The 18679-nt window shown below is 42.1% G+C and overlaps 1 protein-coding gene across 1 annotated transcript; it reads right to left on the reverse strand.

The window, feature by feature from the left end:
• Positions 1 to 8861: 8861 nt before the first annotated feature.
• RBBP7 (RB binding protein 7, chromatin remodeling factor) lies at positions 8862 to 17475 on the reverse strand. The gene is made up of 12 exons (XM_082048442.1): positions 17268 to 17475; positions 16833 to 16977; positions 14748 to 14890; positions 14099 to 14272; positions 13665 to 13780; positions 12910 to 13070; positions 12339 to 12465; positions 12168 to 12245; positions 11532 to 11608; positions 11072 to 11129; positions 10164 to 10274; positions 8862 to 9357 (listed from the first exon to the last, which is right to left on the reverse strand). Exons 1-12 carry the CDS (start codon positions 17281 to 17283, stop codon positions 9295 to 9297), a joined length of 1269 nt encoding a protein of 422 aa, XP_081904568.1. The 5' UTR covers positions 17284 to 17475; the 3' UTR covers positions 8862 to 9294.
• Between the last annotated feature and the right edge of the window lie 1204 nt (positions 17476 to 18679).

Below are 18679 nucleotides of genomic sequence, written 5' to 3' on the forward strand. Positions count from 1 at the left end.
GTCAAATCTACTGTTAGTAGTTTGATGGATCTCCTCAGTCTTCCCAAACTCCTTATACAAACTGGTCGGATTTGCAAGCTTTTGCTGGGGGTAAATTTGGTTATACATCACCATTAAGAGCTGGGGAATTTTGCCCTTTTTTAGGTGCTAGGTCACTTCTATTAATGTACATGTACACACCTATATGTACATTTGAGCCACACTTAGTTTTCTTGTAGAGTGTGTCTCTGGTGCAAAAACCTCTCTAACCAGCTGCATTCTGAGCCTCTCAGTGCAGCTGCCAGGGCTTCCTCTCCGTGGCAGATGAGCAAGTATGTTTGATGTACTTGATGTACTCACTTTTAGGCCTTTATTAATTTATTCCTCACAGGTAGTTTTTGCTCCTTTCTGAATGTTGTTGTTTGACATTTAAATTTTGATTATCCACCTTTTTCCTCTTGTTTAGACATGTCATCTTGAAAGAAGGATGTATTTTATTCTGACAGCCTAACTCGGTTTCATCTAACTCTGGTAGCTTTTATTGATCTTTCTTGCTGACTCTGGCACCCATCTAGCTGGAACTTTTAAGTGACACAAATACTGTGCTGTCTGTAGAGATTTTATTTTAATTTCATTTTAAACTGTTTATCTTCTAGCTTTGAGGTTGCACGTTATTTTGGATTTCTTGTTCAAACAAGGATCTGGGATGTGCCTGCCTTATGGACTGTTGACAGTTGAGTCTTGAAGGAGGCCTTGTGCAAAATTCAAGACTATACCAAGAATACTGTTCCTAAAGCTCTACTTTAAGACAGCATCTAAAAATTTAAATACCCAGTTATATCTTGTGAAATTTGCTCAAGCTGAGGAAATGAATTCAAGTGTCTCATTTTTAACCCTATTCTAACTACAGCCATGTAATTAGATATTCTATACTGATGTAGTTCATTATCACTTCCGCCAAATTTATGTCCTGGGGTTAAGGATCAAAATAACTACCTCAGTTCTGCCAAGTCCAAGATACATTACTGGTATTAATCCATTTAATTTGTTGGGGTTGTTTGATTGTTTTTTTTTTTTTCCTACGACCAGTATTCATATAAAACCATTTGATCTCTGTCATGTTCGTGTTTTATAAATCTGGCTCATTAAGATTTTGGTGGCTTTGACTGTGCTGCCTCTACTGCCAGAATGTTACTGACTCTTCATAGAATCATAGAATCATTTCGGTTGGAAGAGACCCTTAAGATCATCGAGTCCAACCATAACCTAACTCTGGCACTAAACCATGTCCCTAAGAACCTCATTTATGCATCTTTTAAACCCCTTCAGGGATAGTGACTCCACCACTTCCCTGGGCAGCCTGTTCCAGTGCCTGACGAGCCTTTCTGTGGACAAATGTCTCTTAATATTCAATCTAAACCTCTCCTGGTGCAACTTGCGGCCATTTCCTCTCATCACTTGCTACTTGGGAGAAGAGACCGACACCAACCTCACTACAGCCTTCTTTCAGGTAGTTGCAGAGAGTGATCAGGTCTCCCCTCAGCCTCCTTTTCTCCAGGCTGAACAGCCCCAGTTCCCTCAGCCGCTCCGCATCAGACTTGTGCTCCAACTCTTTCACCTCTTCTCCCAACCCTCTTATCAAGGATAGGGTTTTTATACAGGCTTGACATTTTAAACAGATAATCATTGTCTTTTAAAAGGGGAGACTAGTTACTGCTGGTTTGATGGAAAATAAGTCAATTTTCTTTGTGCAGTTAGAAACCTTTATTTTTCAGAGCTAGCACAGTCATTATTTGGACTTAGCTTGAGAATAAGAGATAACACCCTGGGACAGAGTCAATGTTTGTAATTGCTCTGGTCTGAGAGCCAAGGACACTCTGAGTGCTCTGCCCACAGGTGTGAGGCAGTGAGGAAGGGGGGAATGGATGGGGAAGAGCTTGACTGACATCCAGAATGATCAATGAGAGTATTCCATCCCGTTAGTGTCATGCTTTCATTTAAGGAGTTGAGGGCCTTCCAATCTCTCTCTCTGGGGTGTTTTCACTCTCAGGCACTTCATCTCGAGCCTGGGGAGTTCTGTTCAAGACATTTAGTTTGGCCTTTTGCAGGGGCCTTTCTGCCTTTTTCCTCTTCTCTTATTGGGATCAGCTGTTCAGGACCAGGTGTGGCTTGATGGGATGGGCTGCTCAGTTGTAGAGTTCATGAGGAATTGCCTTGAGTATCTTTTATTTCTATTATATATATATATAGTAGTAGTGTATTAGTATTCTGTTATTTTATTAAACTGTGTTTATCTCAGTCCAAGTTTCTCCCTTGTTTCGGTTCTCTCCTCTATTGGGATTGGAGGGGGTGAGTGACCTGCTATTGTGGTTGTATTGATAGCTCAGGTTAAACCATGACAGTAACCCAACTCTCAACCACTAGGTTACCATTTGTTATGCGTGTTTGGCCATGTCTGGGCTTGGGGGAAGCCCTGGCTTTGAAATTCACAGGTCAGAAGCTGATGTTGAGAAAATTAAAAGAATCTACCACATCAGACTTTTTAATGGCTGGAAAGCAAAAGGTCAAATTAGGTGTTGACTAAGTACTTTTCATTCTCTGTAGAGTTTACACAGCTAACAAGTGCACTTTGTTCAGCCATGTCAGTGCTGAAGTGAAAAGGTACAGTGTGGACACCAGTAATATAGTATGGATAAGGGCATAAACCACATGGCTATGTATCAAAAACTGCCTGGTATCAAACAGTTGACACTCTGAAGAATCTTGTACGCTCTACAATAAAAGCAAATGCAGTTCTCCATACACAATGGAGGAAAAAACATGAAATTGCTTTTTGCCTGACTGAAGCAAAATGCAGGAATGTTACACACTCAGTTTTGTTGTTATATAGCTATCAGTCTTCTAAAATATTTCACTATCACCGTTAACCACTTGCAACTCCTCATGGAGATATTTCTGTTTTTCAAGTTTACATTCAAAGGAGCTGACGATGCAGACCAGCAGGTTCTTAGAGAAGAAAACAGTGGGGAAAAAAAGTACTGATGCACACTAGTAACATGCCTTGGCTTGATTAGTAATAAACCACCCCTACGCCACGGCCCTGGAAGTGTGGAAGAGTTCTGCTCTCCAGCCACAACCACTCTTCTGAAGCACTCAAGTGGTCTGACGAGACAGCATGGCTGAAGATTTTATCATTCGACTTCTGGAAACATGGGTATGTTGAAATAAAATAGCAGATTTAAAATGTAGTTTATAGTTCCAGTCATTCATGTTGTATTTCAATTCAAAAATTGAAAGAATACAGATTTTCTTGGTGCAGGTTGAAAACCTGACAGAAAGAAAATACCCTTTATCCTGAAAAATTCCATCAAATAGCTATATGTTGAGAACAAATGATGAAGTCACCCTAGATTGGCAATTTTTCACTTAAAATTACTTCCTGTACTTTTTGCTATGCCTGCACTTCTGGAAATAACTAATAACAAGAAAAATATAGGTCTCAAAACTCCATACAGAGTTCCCTTGAAAAGAAAGGCCAGTGGATGGAAAACTTGCTGGCTTTCCCTCTCCTGAGCATCTAACAGCCTGTGGGAGTAACTTAGATAACTGTATTATAAGTACTGTGTAAGTACACCTAAAGTAACTTGTTTAATGTAATAAATAAATATCTTGCTGTAGCCATTGTACAGGTTGACTGGTTTATGACTTTTTTTAAAATTTTTTACTTCAAATTCTTACTACTAACTACAGTACATAAGCAGTAGTTACTTACTATGAAGGTCAACAGTTTAAAATCAAAACATTAAGGCACTCAGGCAAATAGGCTTAAATATAACCACCTTCCACGGTTTTACAAACATTCTACTCTGGTAACTAAAAAGAAGTATTTTTAAAAAACTACTTGCAAATTAAAAACCATAGTATTCCCAGCAGCACCTTTTCACTCAGTAAGGAAAAGGTTTAAGTCAACAAGATGTAGACTGACTGTCAAGGGTTTAGATTGCAGGGTGACAATAAAACCCTGGCAGATGTATTGTTAACCCACTCTCCCTCCATTCCCCCTTTTGCCCCTCCCTCTCCCCCCTTCCCACTCAGGACAGGCGATCGGGAGGGAAAGAAGGACAGAGGGAAGAGAGTTGGAAAAATTAACAATGTTTTACTAATGCTACTAATAAGAATAGAGAAAATAATACAAAATATACAAAACCAATCTTGAAAGTCCCAGCAACTGCAGAGCTGGCACCCAAAGTCCTGGATTGGACTCTGCAGCCAACCGGAGCTGGATTCAGTCTGTCACTAGGCCTCAGTTCACAGGGACAACTAGCAAGGTCCTCTCCTAATGTCGGCCATAAACAGAAGGGATGAAAAAGGCAAAAAAGGCACGAGATCCTTGTGATCTCCCACTTTTATATGAAGTATTCACGTGAATGGAATGTTATACACAGTTGGTCAGTTTCTTGGTCACCAGTTTCTCGTTGCTCCTCTTGCAAGATGTCCATCCATGCTTATCAATAACCTCGCATTTCATTGCTATGTTTACCAAAACATGTATCTGGTTCTCCAGGAAAATGCAGCTAATATGAAGGCTTTAGCTGACAGGCAAATTCACTAAAAGAGAAACTTGTTTTTTAACAAAACCAGGACACTGACTCTTAAAATAAATCCTGGCCCTGTGACCTGGTTGTGGGAGCCAAGCTGCCCTGTAGGTACTTGCACAAGGCTGCCACTATTGAAGGCAGGCATGTGTGTACACACATATTGCAAAGACAGTTCAGACTCAAGGAAAATAAATCCATATAGAGGCTGTATTTACTACAGCACTTTGAACTACAAGTACGTTAAAAAATAATGAAATTATGCTCTCATTTTGTTCTATATTAAATTATCCCATCCTGCTGCTTCTGAGCCACATGAGAGCAAGCAGCAAACACACCCCTAAGGCCCAGTTAGCTGCTGCTTGCTTTGATGCTCGACAGTGAAGCGTCAGGGATTTGAGGGATGTTGAAGGTATTCACTAGTGACTGGCGCTTGGAGCTCTCGGCATTTCAGTAAAGGAAATCAGGAATATTGACAACAGCTTTTTTTTTTTTAATAAAAGGTAGATGAGTCTTTACAATAGCATTGTATCAGTGCTAAAACTTTCCTTGACAGTATGCCCCTAATCAGATAGGTATGCTTTTGCAATAATTTAACTTTATCCAGTTAACTGGGACACAAAACAAGGTAATTAAAAAAAAAAAAAATCAATATTACTTTAGGCTCTTATGTGTGACCAAGTGGCAAATTGTATGGGTCTTCCCACATGGCAGTGCTTCAGCAGGTGTTCTGCCTTCTGCAGGAGACCCTGTTTCTGATAGGAATGAATTCAGAAAAGCCAAAAAAGTCACAAAGCCAGTCTGTGACGAGGGCCTCTAACACAGACTTACCAGCTTCCCAAGGAGAGGTTGAGATGTTTCTGGGGCTGGTTAGCAAGTTGGACAGCTGGGAACAGAAACTGCATTGGCTGAGGCCAAGATCATTCATTCAGCAGCGGGCTTCCCCCACCCCAGTTATCTGTTAGTCAAACCCAAACCACACTCAGAGAACACATTTGTCTCCGCTTCCTGGACACAGCACCTTAGTGTTTTTACACCCGTGAACACCAGCTAGACCGAAGCTTGGTTAATCAGGTCGTGGCCTAGTTATCCTGCAGCAGCACTGACCTTTCATGCTGTGCAGCCTGTCCTCTCCAGCTACTGCCTACCTGCTCAGCTCCAACAGCATCTCAGCCTTCCACAGGAACATTCAAGTGCTTTTGCACCTACTTGCATCACTTTTAGAGGAACCAGTGTGGAAAGAGACATGTCTATGCATGATGACCCAGTGCCTGCAACACAGGGGGGTTCTGGTAACAGCAGGTGGGTAATTAAAAACAAGTAGCGTAAGAAGAAAAATGAGGAGAGCTGTAATTAGTTCACCACTCCTTCCCACTCTCAAGTTAGGCAGTAAGAAGACTGAAGTAAACAACCCCAACCATAACAGACACAGAAAGATGAAATTGATAATTATAGGGGTGAACTGCACTGTACATGCTGGTGCGAAGCAGCCAGTAGGTCTCCTTGAAGTAAGCGCTGAAGACCACCAGCAGCAGGAGGGGTCATGTAACAGCCCACAGCCATACCTGTGCCTGCACAAGCTACCATCATGCTTGCTGGGAAGCATTCCCATTTTTCCAATAACAGTCAGACCATTGGCCTCTTCATTTCCTACTTTTCAAAAGCTGTGCATGTCAGGTTGAACATCAAAAGGAAGTGGGACCTGACCAAAAACCATCTCTGAGTTCAGGATGTTTAATGCTTATCATTTGCTGTCACTTGCACATTAACTTGGTACCAGAACAGCCAGAGTTCCCCTTAGATACCACCATGGAGCAAGGGAGAGAAAACCACTGGCCTGCTTACAGCTATCAAAACTTTGCCAACAGATGTTGACTCTTAGCTTTTTAGCTGAATGACTGTTAGCCAAACAGTAAACAGGAGAGTTAACAATACCTACAGCTTCCTTGCCATTCCCTCACAGCACCAGCCTGGGGATCATGTGCAGCAGACGATGACCAGAGAGCACAGGCTGGAAAGAAGTTGGTCTCCTCAGTGACATGCAGGTGAGGAATGAAATGCTGAACCACAGACATCTAGAGTCAAGTTCAAGCTACCAACTGCCACCTCTGTCCTGGAAGGGCTAGCTTTGGCTGAATGTTAATATTACAGTACTAGCTGGTGTTCGTCTCACAAAAATGAATTCGCTCCCCTGTCAAAACCCCCTTTTGTTCATTCCCACCCTGCTCCCAAGTATCAATGCTTTTAAGAATGGGATATAACAGCACACCACAGTCTACTAGACTGACGCAGCCCCTCTGAGCAAGCTCAGTTTTTCACCTTAAAAATCAACGTGAGAGTTTTTACACCAATCAATAATGAAGGTACGTATGACTAGAGTCACTCAAGTTCCACCTAAATGCAGAAAATAATGTAAAATACCTTAACAATTGAGCAAGGGTGGTGGGAAAACACTATCACTGGGAAGTCAAGGGAACAGCGTAACTGACTTCTGGGATCAGCCTATGAGCTGGGCCTGTTCTTCTCCACCCAAAGGGACAATTTTGGGTAAGATTTGTGCACGTGGTTGTACCAAGGATTTTCCTGGGACACTAAGACTTCAAGCTTGTATTTGTAATCACATTAGTAGTGGTATATAGTAATGTCAGAACTTATATACGTTTGGCACCAATACATATTTCTTGCAATTAATATTTGTTCTACAACTGAAGTGTATTTTGCAAATAAAGTGTTTTTGTAGACAGTGTATTTATCATCGGCATCTAAAAGAACTTGCACCTATTGCTTTAATAAACCTTATTATTTGTGGATCTAGTCATGAGAATTTCTCACTGAATGCACTCAGACTTACACTATATATTATACTATCTGTGAATCTGTGCGGTGTGTGAAGTCAAAGGTCATGAGTGCCCCACACTATTTGTGAATCTAATAGAGCAAATTCAACATTATGCCGGATGGGCTGTTGAGCATGATCAGACTGATAGTGCTGACTTGAGGTTATTTGATGTAATTGGGCATCACTCAGGGGGTTCAGCTCAGCTGCATTGCAAGGGGGCTAAACTTGTGACAAATTAATACTCTTAAGCCAACATCCATTCAACTGCCACTCCTTAAAGTAAGATGGAAATACTCACCCCACATAGCAGGTTTCCACTGGTGAATGGCAGTGATGGTGGTGCTGGCCCTGGCTGGCAGCCAAGCACCCGCACAGCTGCTCCTTCACACACCCCCAGCAGGGGAGGGGAGAGAACAGGAAGACAAAAATCCCATAGATGGATATGAAAGACACTTTAATAGGAGGGTGAGAGGAAAAAACAAAAAGTGAAACCACATGCCACCTCCTGGAAGCAGGCTCTTCTAGCCATAAACCCAAAACACAGCACCATATTAGCTTCTCGGATGGAAGCAAGCTCCATCCCAGCTGGACCCAGCACATACAGGTTAATATACGCAGCTTGAGCCCAGCAGCCCACTAACTTGTTAAAATTCAACCAAAGACAAGAGCAAGATATGCATCAAAAGAAGTAACATCATCAACAGCAAAAAATCACATTTTCAGTATCAGTCATCAAAATCTTCTATTTTGTTCAGCTTAAACAGAAAGATAAGGACAGCCAACAATTCATTTAATTAAGGCCTGTCTCAAGTAACTAAGCTTTACTTTAAACTCAAGTTAGATTTGCTTGACTGACAGCTGCCAAGGTGATCCATAACTTGTCTGCAGAACCATGATATAGATATCTTACTTCTAAATGGTCCAAATACTCCAGGTTTTGAGTCAGTCTGAGGTTCAGAAGCAAACTGTGTTTGTCTTGTATTAATTCAGATATTAAATGTATTTTAGGCATCTGCCTGATTGCCTCACATCATTTTGATCAAAAGAAGCCACAGGAGAGCTCTAAGCACAGGCAACACCAATCCACCCAGAGCCCATTGCCATCTCGGACCCTGCTTCCACCACCACTTCAAACTCACCCAAAACCAAAACTCAATGCATGAGTCCGCTCAAAATCTACAACTGAACGTTCTGTGAGTCTGACTGGTCATCCCCAGGTATTCCCCACACCTCTTTCTATACCCATTCTGTTTGTGAAGGATCCAAGTTCTCTATTCCAAGTTTTTTCACATCAAGACAACTCCCCTCTTTCTGAATCTTGAAGTGCAGGGTAAGTTATAAACTAAGAACTATGCACCTCTATTACCATGCAGAAATTAAACTATATTCAGGCAAGAAGGCATTCACCTTATCACAATTGACAATAAATATACACACCAAATATTTTATTTCATAAATTTTATTTATGCAAAGCCAATCCAAAAGTGTTGTGTAAAAGTGAAAAGCTCTTTTTACATATTAATAAAAACTTCTTTTGTTGTTGTTGCGCACTGTGTGGGAAGAGTGAGGATTTGACTGTTTTATTTACAGGAACCCACTAAGTTTGTTCAAAAATATAGACATAGGTATTAAGTCATTCTTATTTTCCCTAAAAGCTAATTGCTGTACAGTATACAACAGCTCAAAGTGCCCAAATAACCAAAAGTATCCCATGACAACTATACAAGCTTTTAGTGCCCAGTTAAAGAGTATTCTCGTTTTGATGTCATGCTTGCACCCAGTGCTTGTTTTTTGTGGGCTTTTTTTTTTTTTAATGTATACAGTAGTCAAATTATATTACTATGTAACACCCAGTATTTCCTTACAGAAGAAAAGTTATGTTCATTGACCTTCCAGTTCAGCTGCTGCTATATCTGGTTCTTCATCATTGTAAATGTTTTCTGCCTAAAGACACAAAATATTACATTACAAGTGGTAGGCACAATTGTTTTTAAAAGATCTTCTACACTTTATATAGAAAAAACATGGCAATATCAAGAAGGCACAGACCCTCCTCTCCCTGCCTTTTGTTAAAGGGCAGACAGATTGAGGAATGTACATACAGTGGCAAGAATTCAACAGCTGTCTTAGCACGTTGCTTTATTTCAGCAGAATAAGCCTTAGCCATTTAATTCCTGACCATAAGCATTTTGTTATTTGGACTCAGCCTTAGACTGAATACTCAAAACAAGTTCAAGAACAGCTATTAAAAACTGAAAGCCCAACTTATGTCGCACATTTAAGTCTGCTACATTTTTAAACTTAAGTTGTTCGCAAGTGATTTCATGCCACATTTATAAGGTAACTGATCAAATTCCTGCAATGTAAAATAATATGAACTAACTGGAGTTAAAAGGCATCTTGCTTCACAGTCAACATGCTGGAGGGGGATGAGGGTGAAGAAAAAAAAATAAAAAAGAGAATACATTTTGGCTAGTAGAGGATATAAGTTCACAACTGCCACATTTCTTCTTACTATTAACTAATATCCAAGACTTGGAGTCAAGAATTAGCAAGCATTGACATTTATTCAGGTTGGTTTAGTCTTTGTTTTCTTTTGAAAGTCTTGATCTCCAAACAAACAGTGTAAGAAGTACAGGGGACAGACTACTTTGAGGTTCTGAAGGCGCAAGCTGCCCCAAGAACAGGCTATTTCAGTTTCATTTATGCAACAAGCTTCAGAGCAACTCACAAGCTGTTGGGACACTCACCATTTGCCATATCTGCATTATGTTGTCCTCTGATACAGAGCAGATTACCCAAGGCTCATTAGGATTCCAACTGAAGTCTGAAATTTTGGCAGTGTGTCCTCCATGAATAAACTGTTAAAAAACCCACAAGCTTCAGTAAGCCATTTAATGTCTAGAGAGAAATCTGTTAAATCCTGAGATTCCGAAGATAAATTCATTATGCTGATGACAATACAAAGAAGAAAAACTTGCTACTAGAGATTCACAATACAGACATAAAGAAGGGGCGTGTGCGACAAAGCGTTCCTTTCATTGCTTATGGACATGGGTGCAATTGCTGAGACAGCATTTAAGATATTCATATTCATACTACTACAGCAGCAACCCATTGACATCCTCCAATGGTGCTAATTCACACAAGGTTGGGCTCTGAAATCCAGCCATCTTTTATATCCATTACCTCGTCTAATTATAGGAGCACTTATACAGTTGTACGGGAAACAGTGAAACCAAACTATAAGCATTTTTAATTGTTTGTTTCCCAATGAAGCAAATCAAAATATAAGCCTTTGTACTTTCTACATCGGTAAGGTCAACTATGGGCAACTTGAGGCCTTGACTTTACACGCATTTATTATATTTATAAAAGAAAGCTGACAAGCACAAGGCTGATCTATAAATATGTTCAACAATAAAGGTATGTAAATCATGTCCAAGATGGCTTTGGGGGAAAAAAAAAAAAATCACTGCCTTTCACTGCCTTCAGTATTGAACAGAGGAACCCTGCCACAACTCGCAACTTAGAGCTATGGACTAAAAGCCAGGGAGGTGAAAAGATTTAAGAACTGCTACAGGTTGAGTAGCACAGTCATAAGGCACCATACTGCCATATAGGATGCCAGCAGATCAAAACCTGAACAAAAGCATACCAGCAGCTCAGGAGGCCCATCTTCTGCATCCTCTGCAGACTGCTCTTCTCCAATTTTACTGTAAGAAAGAAGTTTATACTTATTATTAATATGAAAACTGCATCCTACATTAGCTTAACAGTTCCTGGCCTTTGTTTCCACTATTTGCTTTTGCTATTGCTACATCAGCTGTTTGGAATTATCATTACTGAAATAGGATCTAACTTGTGAAGCACATGGAGGCAGAAATCACTTACTACCAAAGACAACAGAAAACAACTCTATCAGCAAGAAATCCTCACAGAGAAGTACTATCAGCAATACTGCACTATTTCCACTATACACTCAAAACACCAGTCTGAGTTCAGCACTCAAGGAAGGCTGGAGAACAGCACAAATGAAGTCTACCAAATAAAGTAGGTCTGCAGCCTTCTTTTTACCATCTGCTCCTATATACTAAAAGAAAGGAATTGCTCTTCACCTCAGATCCCATACATTAAGTCGACGATCAGTACCACTTGAGGCAAGAATTGTTTCATTATGAGGAGACCAGTGAACCTATTGAAAGAAAGCAATTTGAATGGAACAGTGTTACTGATTTCTAAAGCATATCCTGAATAACCATCACCCACACCTGGCCACTAATTTTCAATAACTATACTCAATACATCAGTTTCTTCCAGCATAAAAGATATCCTATAGCTCAAATAGAGTGCTTTAAAGTCTTAAGATTCTCAAATTGAACAGCCAGCATTATTTCACTGTTACAGATTTACCATATCACTAAATTTGTCTACCTACTAAACAGGTAGAGTTCACAATATTGGGTTTGAATCCAAGTCCTTTCTAAAGCAGAAATTTTAGAGAAACCATCTATCTGTTCTGAAGGTACTTGCAAACTCACAGTATCTTTTTAGCAATATGTTGTTGACTATTTTCTTCAGAGTCAAGTGGGAAAAGGTAGAAAGAAAATATGTATTTGTTGAACCAAAATTCAGTATTTAATTTTTAACAGACTTATTTATTGTGGTTGGTCACCATATGAAAATCTACACTGTCTTGTCCAAGTCAGTACTCTCTTAGTTTTTTCTACAGCTTATGAAAAACATTTACCCACCTGAAAAATTTCATCTTTATGAGACTCAAAAGAATGGAGCTTCAATTTTAAGTTTCGAAGATCCCATAGAGCCACTGTCTGGGAGAAGTAACAAGAAATTTGTTTTATTATAATGGCTATAGAATTATAATCTCAAATGCTTATAAATTTGAAGTATATACAAATAAAAACCTTGTCAGCAGAACCAGTTGCTAGAATGAACTCGCTGTAAGGATTGAAGGATAGACAGTTGACCTCGGCTGTATGAGCATCTACAGAATGACTTGGCTTGGACGTGGTATTAGATCTTGTGTCCCAGCTGTTGCGATGAAGAGTTTGCAGGAGAGTGAGGGGGTGGTGAGGAGAGTGCAAGAGAAAGAGTAAACAAGCATAAGTTTTCACAGGAGGTTCTTTTTCACTAGACTACACGCTAGTTTAATGGACTACATTATTAATAAACTTAGTCTGAAACTACAGTTTTTATTCCATAACCTTTCATGAAGTTATTTTGTGTCTGTTGTACAAGAGCAGTTTGCACCAGGAACCTGACATACATATTAATTACATCTTATTTTCAAATGATGTGAACATGTTAAGTGACACGCAGGTTTCAGTGATTCTGCAGCAATACCATAGTTGATTGCACTGAAAACCTACATGAGATCATGCCAGAGTTCAGATTTTTTTTAATCCAAGTGTTCTGGACTGGTCCACTAACAGCATACAGCAGGCACTATCCAGAAACGGCTTAATCCCAACTTACATCATAAGCTTCTGATCATCAGCCACAGATCCAAACAGAGATTCATGGAGCAGATGCCATGCCACATCTTCTACTACTGCAGAGTGCCCAGTGAAGACTGCTTTCGCATCAACAATTTTGCCTTCTTTTGGTCCAGCACTTATATCCCATAAGCACACGGTCTGTAAATAAGAGTCATATTCTATTGTTATGTGGCCTCTGGCTGTATTATCTTTCAAATAAATTAAAAAAAAAAATCTCATTTTACATATAAACAGAGAGATGACACTCCTTAAACGGTTGTTTTTGAAAAGGAACACTTAAAATGCCATAAGTGAGAAGTGAGCTAAATTATCCATCAGTCTTCTACAAATTCAAGGCCCAAGGATTATTTATAAGGTCACGAGAGCAATTCACCATTTCAAAGCCTAAAGAAATGTATAAGCTGTTAGTTCAATTGACCTTTGAAAGTCTTACTAATTTATAGCCTTAGATCCAAACTAGTTTAAAGAGTTGCTACACAACAATTTCTTCCAGCAGACAACTAAAAAAAAAAAAAATTCTGTTCTTACTTCACCAAGTGTGTTACAAAGAACTGGTTGTTGATTACAGACTAAAGTCAATGGACAGCCTTTATAAATGTCATTACAACACATAAGTGTTTCCCCACATAACAATACATAGCTACACTAATTCACTTTTTCTCTAATCATTACAGCATAAATGAGGAAGTGGGGTTTTTTGTTGTTTCTTTGTTTCTAATAGTGTTTTTTTACATGATCATCTGAGGCACTGAGGAGATGTCCACTCAAATTTGAGTTCCATGACAAGCCATAGCCTTCCTTCTGGTGCCCTCTTAATCTCAGGTCAGGATTACACTCTCCACTTGGGTCTGAAAGAGAGGATTTTTTTTCATTTTAGCTTCACCTTGCACATCAATTCATAAGAGCATCATTATCACCTAAGAACTTTGTTTCTGTAACAATAATCATATTTTATACATCAGCCTCTTTGGAGACTGCTTGCTGCTTCTATCAAGATTTTCTTATGATATGAAACTAAGCAGTTAAAGCAGTTAAAGCACTGAAGACATGGGCATTCTTATTCAGATTCCAAAGCCCATCCCCCCCTCCTCCCAATTACAATTAAATACAAGTTTGTCCTTCAATGCAAAGAGGCATTTTGTTTAGCTTCAAGGAGTCTGACCCACCTGGTTTTGCAGGATGTTTAGTGTAGTCAAATACCAACACATCAGCAGACGGTGTTTTTGTAGCAATGATGCTGGGATTCTGCGGCATGTACCGAGCACGGTTTACTTCACCTTCATGGTTAATTTTAATCTCTGTTTCAATTTTGCCAGTCACAGATCCAAAGCCACCAAACTCTACATTTGTCAGAAAAAGGATGGTTTATCACAAACTATTTTAAGCGAGTCAAATGGCATTTCCTGCCACCTCCATCACCCCACAGGACAGTGGAAGCACCTTGCCACCTACAATAAGGCCTGTGAAAGACTAGCTACATGTGATGGAACAGCATTAGCACTTCAGCTATTTTGAATCCTCTAGGATACAAACTCTTTCAGAGCTTTAGTCTGTTTGAGGTAGAGGTCTATTAGTTTTCACCACAACTGATAGAGCTGGTAAAAATTCTAGAAGGAATTGTATATCATAATGTTACCTAAGATCTTCTTAAAGAATAAGTTTCCTCTTTTTAGCCACAATTAATGATCCAGAATTAGTGTGAACTGATAAGTATACATAACCTTTAGTATTTAACAGAAAGTTAGAATATCATTAGACACAATACTTATTTAATGCTAGGTCTAAAACACAACCTAAGAATGCATGCACACCCACCTCCTTTCTCACTGTCATATTGTGAAGTATCAAACTGATCATCATTGGGAATCTGGACTCTTGCAACAACCAGGTGGTTCTGTTCATCAGATGTGTGTGTTCCCAAAACCAGCCAGTGGAGAGCATAATCCTTTCCTTCTGGCCTGTTTAGAATAAGAAATGCATAGAATAAAATTATGTGCTCAGTTCCCGAAATTTGATAGCTAGCATCAATAACATTCAAGACGCAAACTTCTTCGGATGCTAGAAAAGAGAAGCTCGTGTAAAAGACCCTTTCTTTGTCGAAAGAGACTTGTACAATAAAGCGAACTAGACTCTGACAAAAGCAAGCCAAAGATACAACCACCAAGGCCAGAGTGACATTAAAGGCAGTAAGGGTTGCCACTATGGCTTGAAAGGGACAATTACAATTTGCACAGTAGTTAAAGGTGATACTAATACGTATGTCTGTCTTTAATTCGCCTAGCAGTTGCACAGCATTGATTTAGAAAACAATCAATACTGCTTGCTGTAAAACACAAATACTGAAGACATGTGGCAACCTATTTCAGTTACTTCTCTTAGAAGCTTCTATAAGTTACTTTACTTCAGACTCTCGTTTTTAAACACTGCACAAATCCTAGCTAACTAGAATAAAATTCCTCTTCTGGTGGTTAAATGCAACATTTAGTAATGAAAGGCTGGATGGACAGTGCCATTTACCTCTGAAAACAAACATCTGAACAGTCAAAAACCAGGCAACTTCTGCATTCTTGAAAGCAACATAACTAAACTCTCTGAATCCAAGCAAGTAGTAATCATTTGGGCAATCATAAAGCACTGTAGGTATTAACTACACCACTTCCAAGGCATCATCATACATTTTGAGAAGGAAAGAAAACTACAAAACAAAATACAAACACACAGTGCACACACACTTACTTGCATCAGGAACAGGTGTCCCATCATGTCAGGTGCCATACAAAGAGACAGTCCTTGCCTTAAATGGCTTACATACTTTGACACTGGATAATTGGAAATACCAGGTATAAAACTGAATATTAAGTCAATCTGCAAAATACGAGGCAAGCAGAAGTGTTCCTCATAAGGGCTCTACACCCTCAAACCCCCACTTCATTTTCTCCATGCCATAACTGGTTAGCTCACGTCTCTCAATATCTTCCCCAAACATTTTGTTATACAAAATTAAGTGATCACCTAACCACCAAGCATAACATCACATACGTAAGGTAAAATTTTAAAGAGGAAAAAGACCATCCTCTGATTATTGTATGAACTTTACACATAAGGTATTTTAAAATCTAGCTGTATCTGGTTCACAACAATATTGGGGACCCAGTCCTTGTCCACAACGTCAGTAGAGCCCTGAGTGGTTACTGTAACAATTTAAGTTGTGCAGCAGCTGACACATGAACAAAATCTATCCCCATCTTCAAAATTCTTTAAGCAATTAACCAGTGAGCCTACAACTTTCAGGGGGAGATGGAAGAACAGAAAAATTTAAATATGTGAAGCCAACAGAGAGGCAGGTACAGAATCATGACGTTAGGCGCCAGAATTATTACCACAATATCTCCTTAAGTAAGTCCAGACTTCAAACAAAAAACAACGGAGACAAATACTACAGCTCCTACAGAATAGTAATCTGTAGTGCACATGAAGAACAATTTTCAAGAAAAAGCTGATTTAGTACACATAGATTTCTCTGATCAGAATTAACTATAGCAGAGTGTTAGGTCTCTTATAAATTGAGAAGGATTTCTCACACTTCACAACATCTTCTGCTAGGCTAAGCTAGAGTTCTATAAAGTACCAAAGTGCGCCATTTTGCTCAAAGCCTCCGCATACCTGAAGTATGAAAGTCGTAAGCAAAATAAAGTGTTACAAGCTCACAACGAAGACTTTAACACAAATTTTTCTTGTCTTGCAAGTTTTTTATCCTTAAGTTACCTGAAGACACAGTTAACAGAGCAGTGGAACAAGCAACTGCACATAGCCTCAGCTCCTGCTTTGCAAACTCAGCAAATCAGCAGCTGAGTCTGGTGCCTCACTGGCACCTTCCAGGCCTCTCCTCCCTTCTCTCACCTGGTCACATCAGGTAGCCACTGCACAGTGAGGCTGGGCCACTCCAGAGCATGTGTCATCACCAGGTCGTATAAGAAGGGGGTGTTTTTCTTCCAGATCTTGTACTCCTCGCTGATGACGCGCTCCTCCACCGTGTCCTCCAGCACTGCGGGAAGGAAGGAAGGGAGATGAAGCCGGGGCCCGCCGCCTGCCGAACCGAGCCGCGGAGGTGGGGGGGCGGTGGGCGTCGCCACCAGTCTGGGACATACCAGAGAATGGGCTGGGTAGGAGAGGGGGTTCCGAAGCACCGCCCCGCTCCCGCTACCACCCCGTCGGAAGCTCCCTCGAGAGGAAGCTCAGAGCACCTCAGCCCCGCCACCCGCGGCCCCGTCCCTTCGGGCACACGCGCCCCCACCCACCGCCCAGCCGGAGAGAGGGAGGAGGGGAGTCTCCTACCTTCCTTGCTCGCCATTTTGCGTGGGCGCGCACACACGCGATCCGCGGCGCGGGAAACAGCGGCTAACGGAGGCGGGGCTGAGGTGAGAGCGGCCGGGAGCGCGAACCGCCGCGACTGGCCCCAACAGCACTACAACCGCCGCGCGCGGCCCTGCCCGCTTCCAACCCGCGCCTCGCGCCGCCGCGCATGCGCCGCAGCAGAACCCGCGGCACCACCACCCACAAACGGCAGCCAATGGAGTGGGCGGAAAGGGCCGCAAGGGCGCGCGCGTAAAGGGCTGCTGGCGGGAGACGGAGCAGCAGAGCAACCGCAGGCGCTGTGGTGAGGCGCTGAGCGCACGCGGGGTGCAGCCGTTCTAGCAGCCGGAGCGCGCAGAATCATAGAATCATTTCGGCTGGAAAACACTCGCAGGGTCGAGCCCCACCGTTAGCCTAACGCTGTCACTAAATCATGTTCCGAAGAGCCTCATCTACGCGTCTTTTAAACACCTCCAGGGATGGTGACTCCACCACTTCCCCCCGCAGCCTGTTCCAATGCCTGACTACCCGTCCCGTGAATAATTTTTTCCTACTATCCAATCTAAACCTCCCCTGGAGCAACTTGAGGCCATTTCCTCTTGTCCTGTCACTTGCTACTTGGGAGAAGAGACCAACCCTCTCCATGCTACAACCTCCTTTCAGAGAGAGGTGCCGGGGAGTCCCTGGGGGGGTGCGGGTGCCGCAGGGTCTCCCCTGCCGCGGGAGCGCCCGGACTCGGCCCCGAGGGCGCTGACGCTACACCTGGACGCGTCCGTGCGGCGGCCCCGGGATGACAGGGTGGGACGGAGCGGAGCGGAGGCGGCAGGCGGCCGCAGAGGCGGGCGGTTTGCGGGCCCGGGGAAGACAGGTCGGCCTGTCCGCGCTGGTGCCGCGAGGTGGGGCTGTAGGTAAAGCAGCTACAGCGAGGGCATGGCGGCGAGAGCTTGCAGCCGGGAGAGAGCTTGGTGGCAGCTTGCTGCTTCGCTGCAGCTCAAGGGCGCTACGGAGCAACCTGCCCGGCCGTTCCAGGAACGCTGCAGGCGTGCGGGTTTGATGAGCGTGACCAAAAATCTGTCCGTTGGCTCCAAATCCCTGTTTAGCAGGAGAGTGCCAGTGCCGCTGAGAGGCCGGTCACAGCGCAGCGGGGTTAGTGACCGGTTGCCCTGCTCACACGGCGCCCCGGGGGCCGGCACGCTCAGCGCAGAGCGCAGCGGTGCTCCCCACGGTGATAACGCGGGCGGTGCTGCCCCCACAAGGCAAACCGGTGAGCGCTTCTGCCGGCGCTGCTGAAGGGAAGCTACCAAATTCACGTATAGTGTGATTAAGTTACAAAAGACGTACCCATCATTAACCAATTGACATGATAAATGCTCTCTGACCACCTGCAAAACGAG

Source organism: Streptopelia decaocto (assembly GCF_964273445.1).
Source record: "Streptopelia decaocto genome assembly, chromosome: 1".
Taxonomy (NCBI): Eukaryota; Metazoa; Chordata; class Aves; order Columbiformes; family Columbidae; genus Streptopelia; species Streptopelia decaocto.

What these genes read in the sequence shown, in the direction of transcription:
- RBBP7 (XM_082048442.1), bottom strand. An exon ending in TGGCTACCTGATGTGACCAG is followed by an intron (nt 14,891 to 16,832) that starts GTGAGAGAAGGG and finishes TATTCTAAACAG; the next exon opens with GCCAGAAGGAAAGGATTATG. An exon ending in TAAACATCCTGCAAAACCAG is followed by an intron (nt 13,781 to 14,098) that starts GTGGGTCAGACT and finishes CCTCTCTTTCAG; the next exon opens with ACCCAAGTGGAGAGTGTAAT.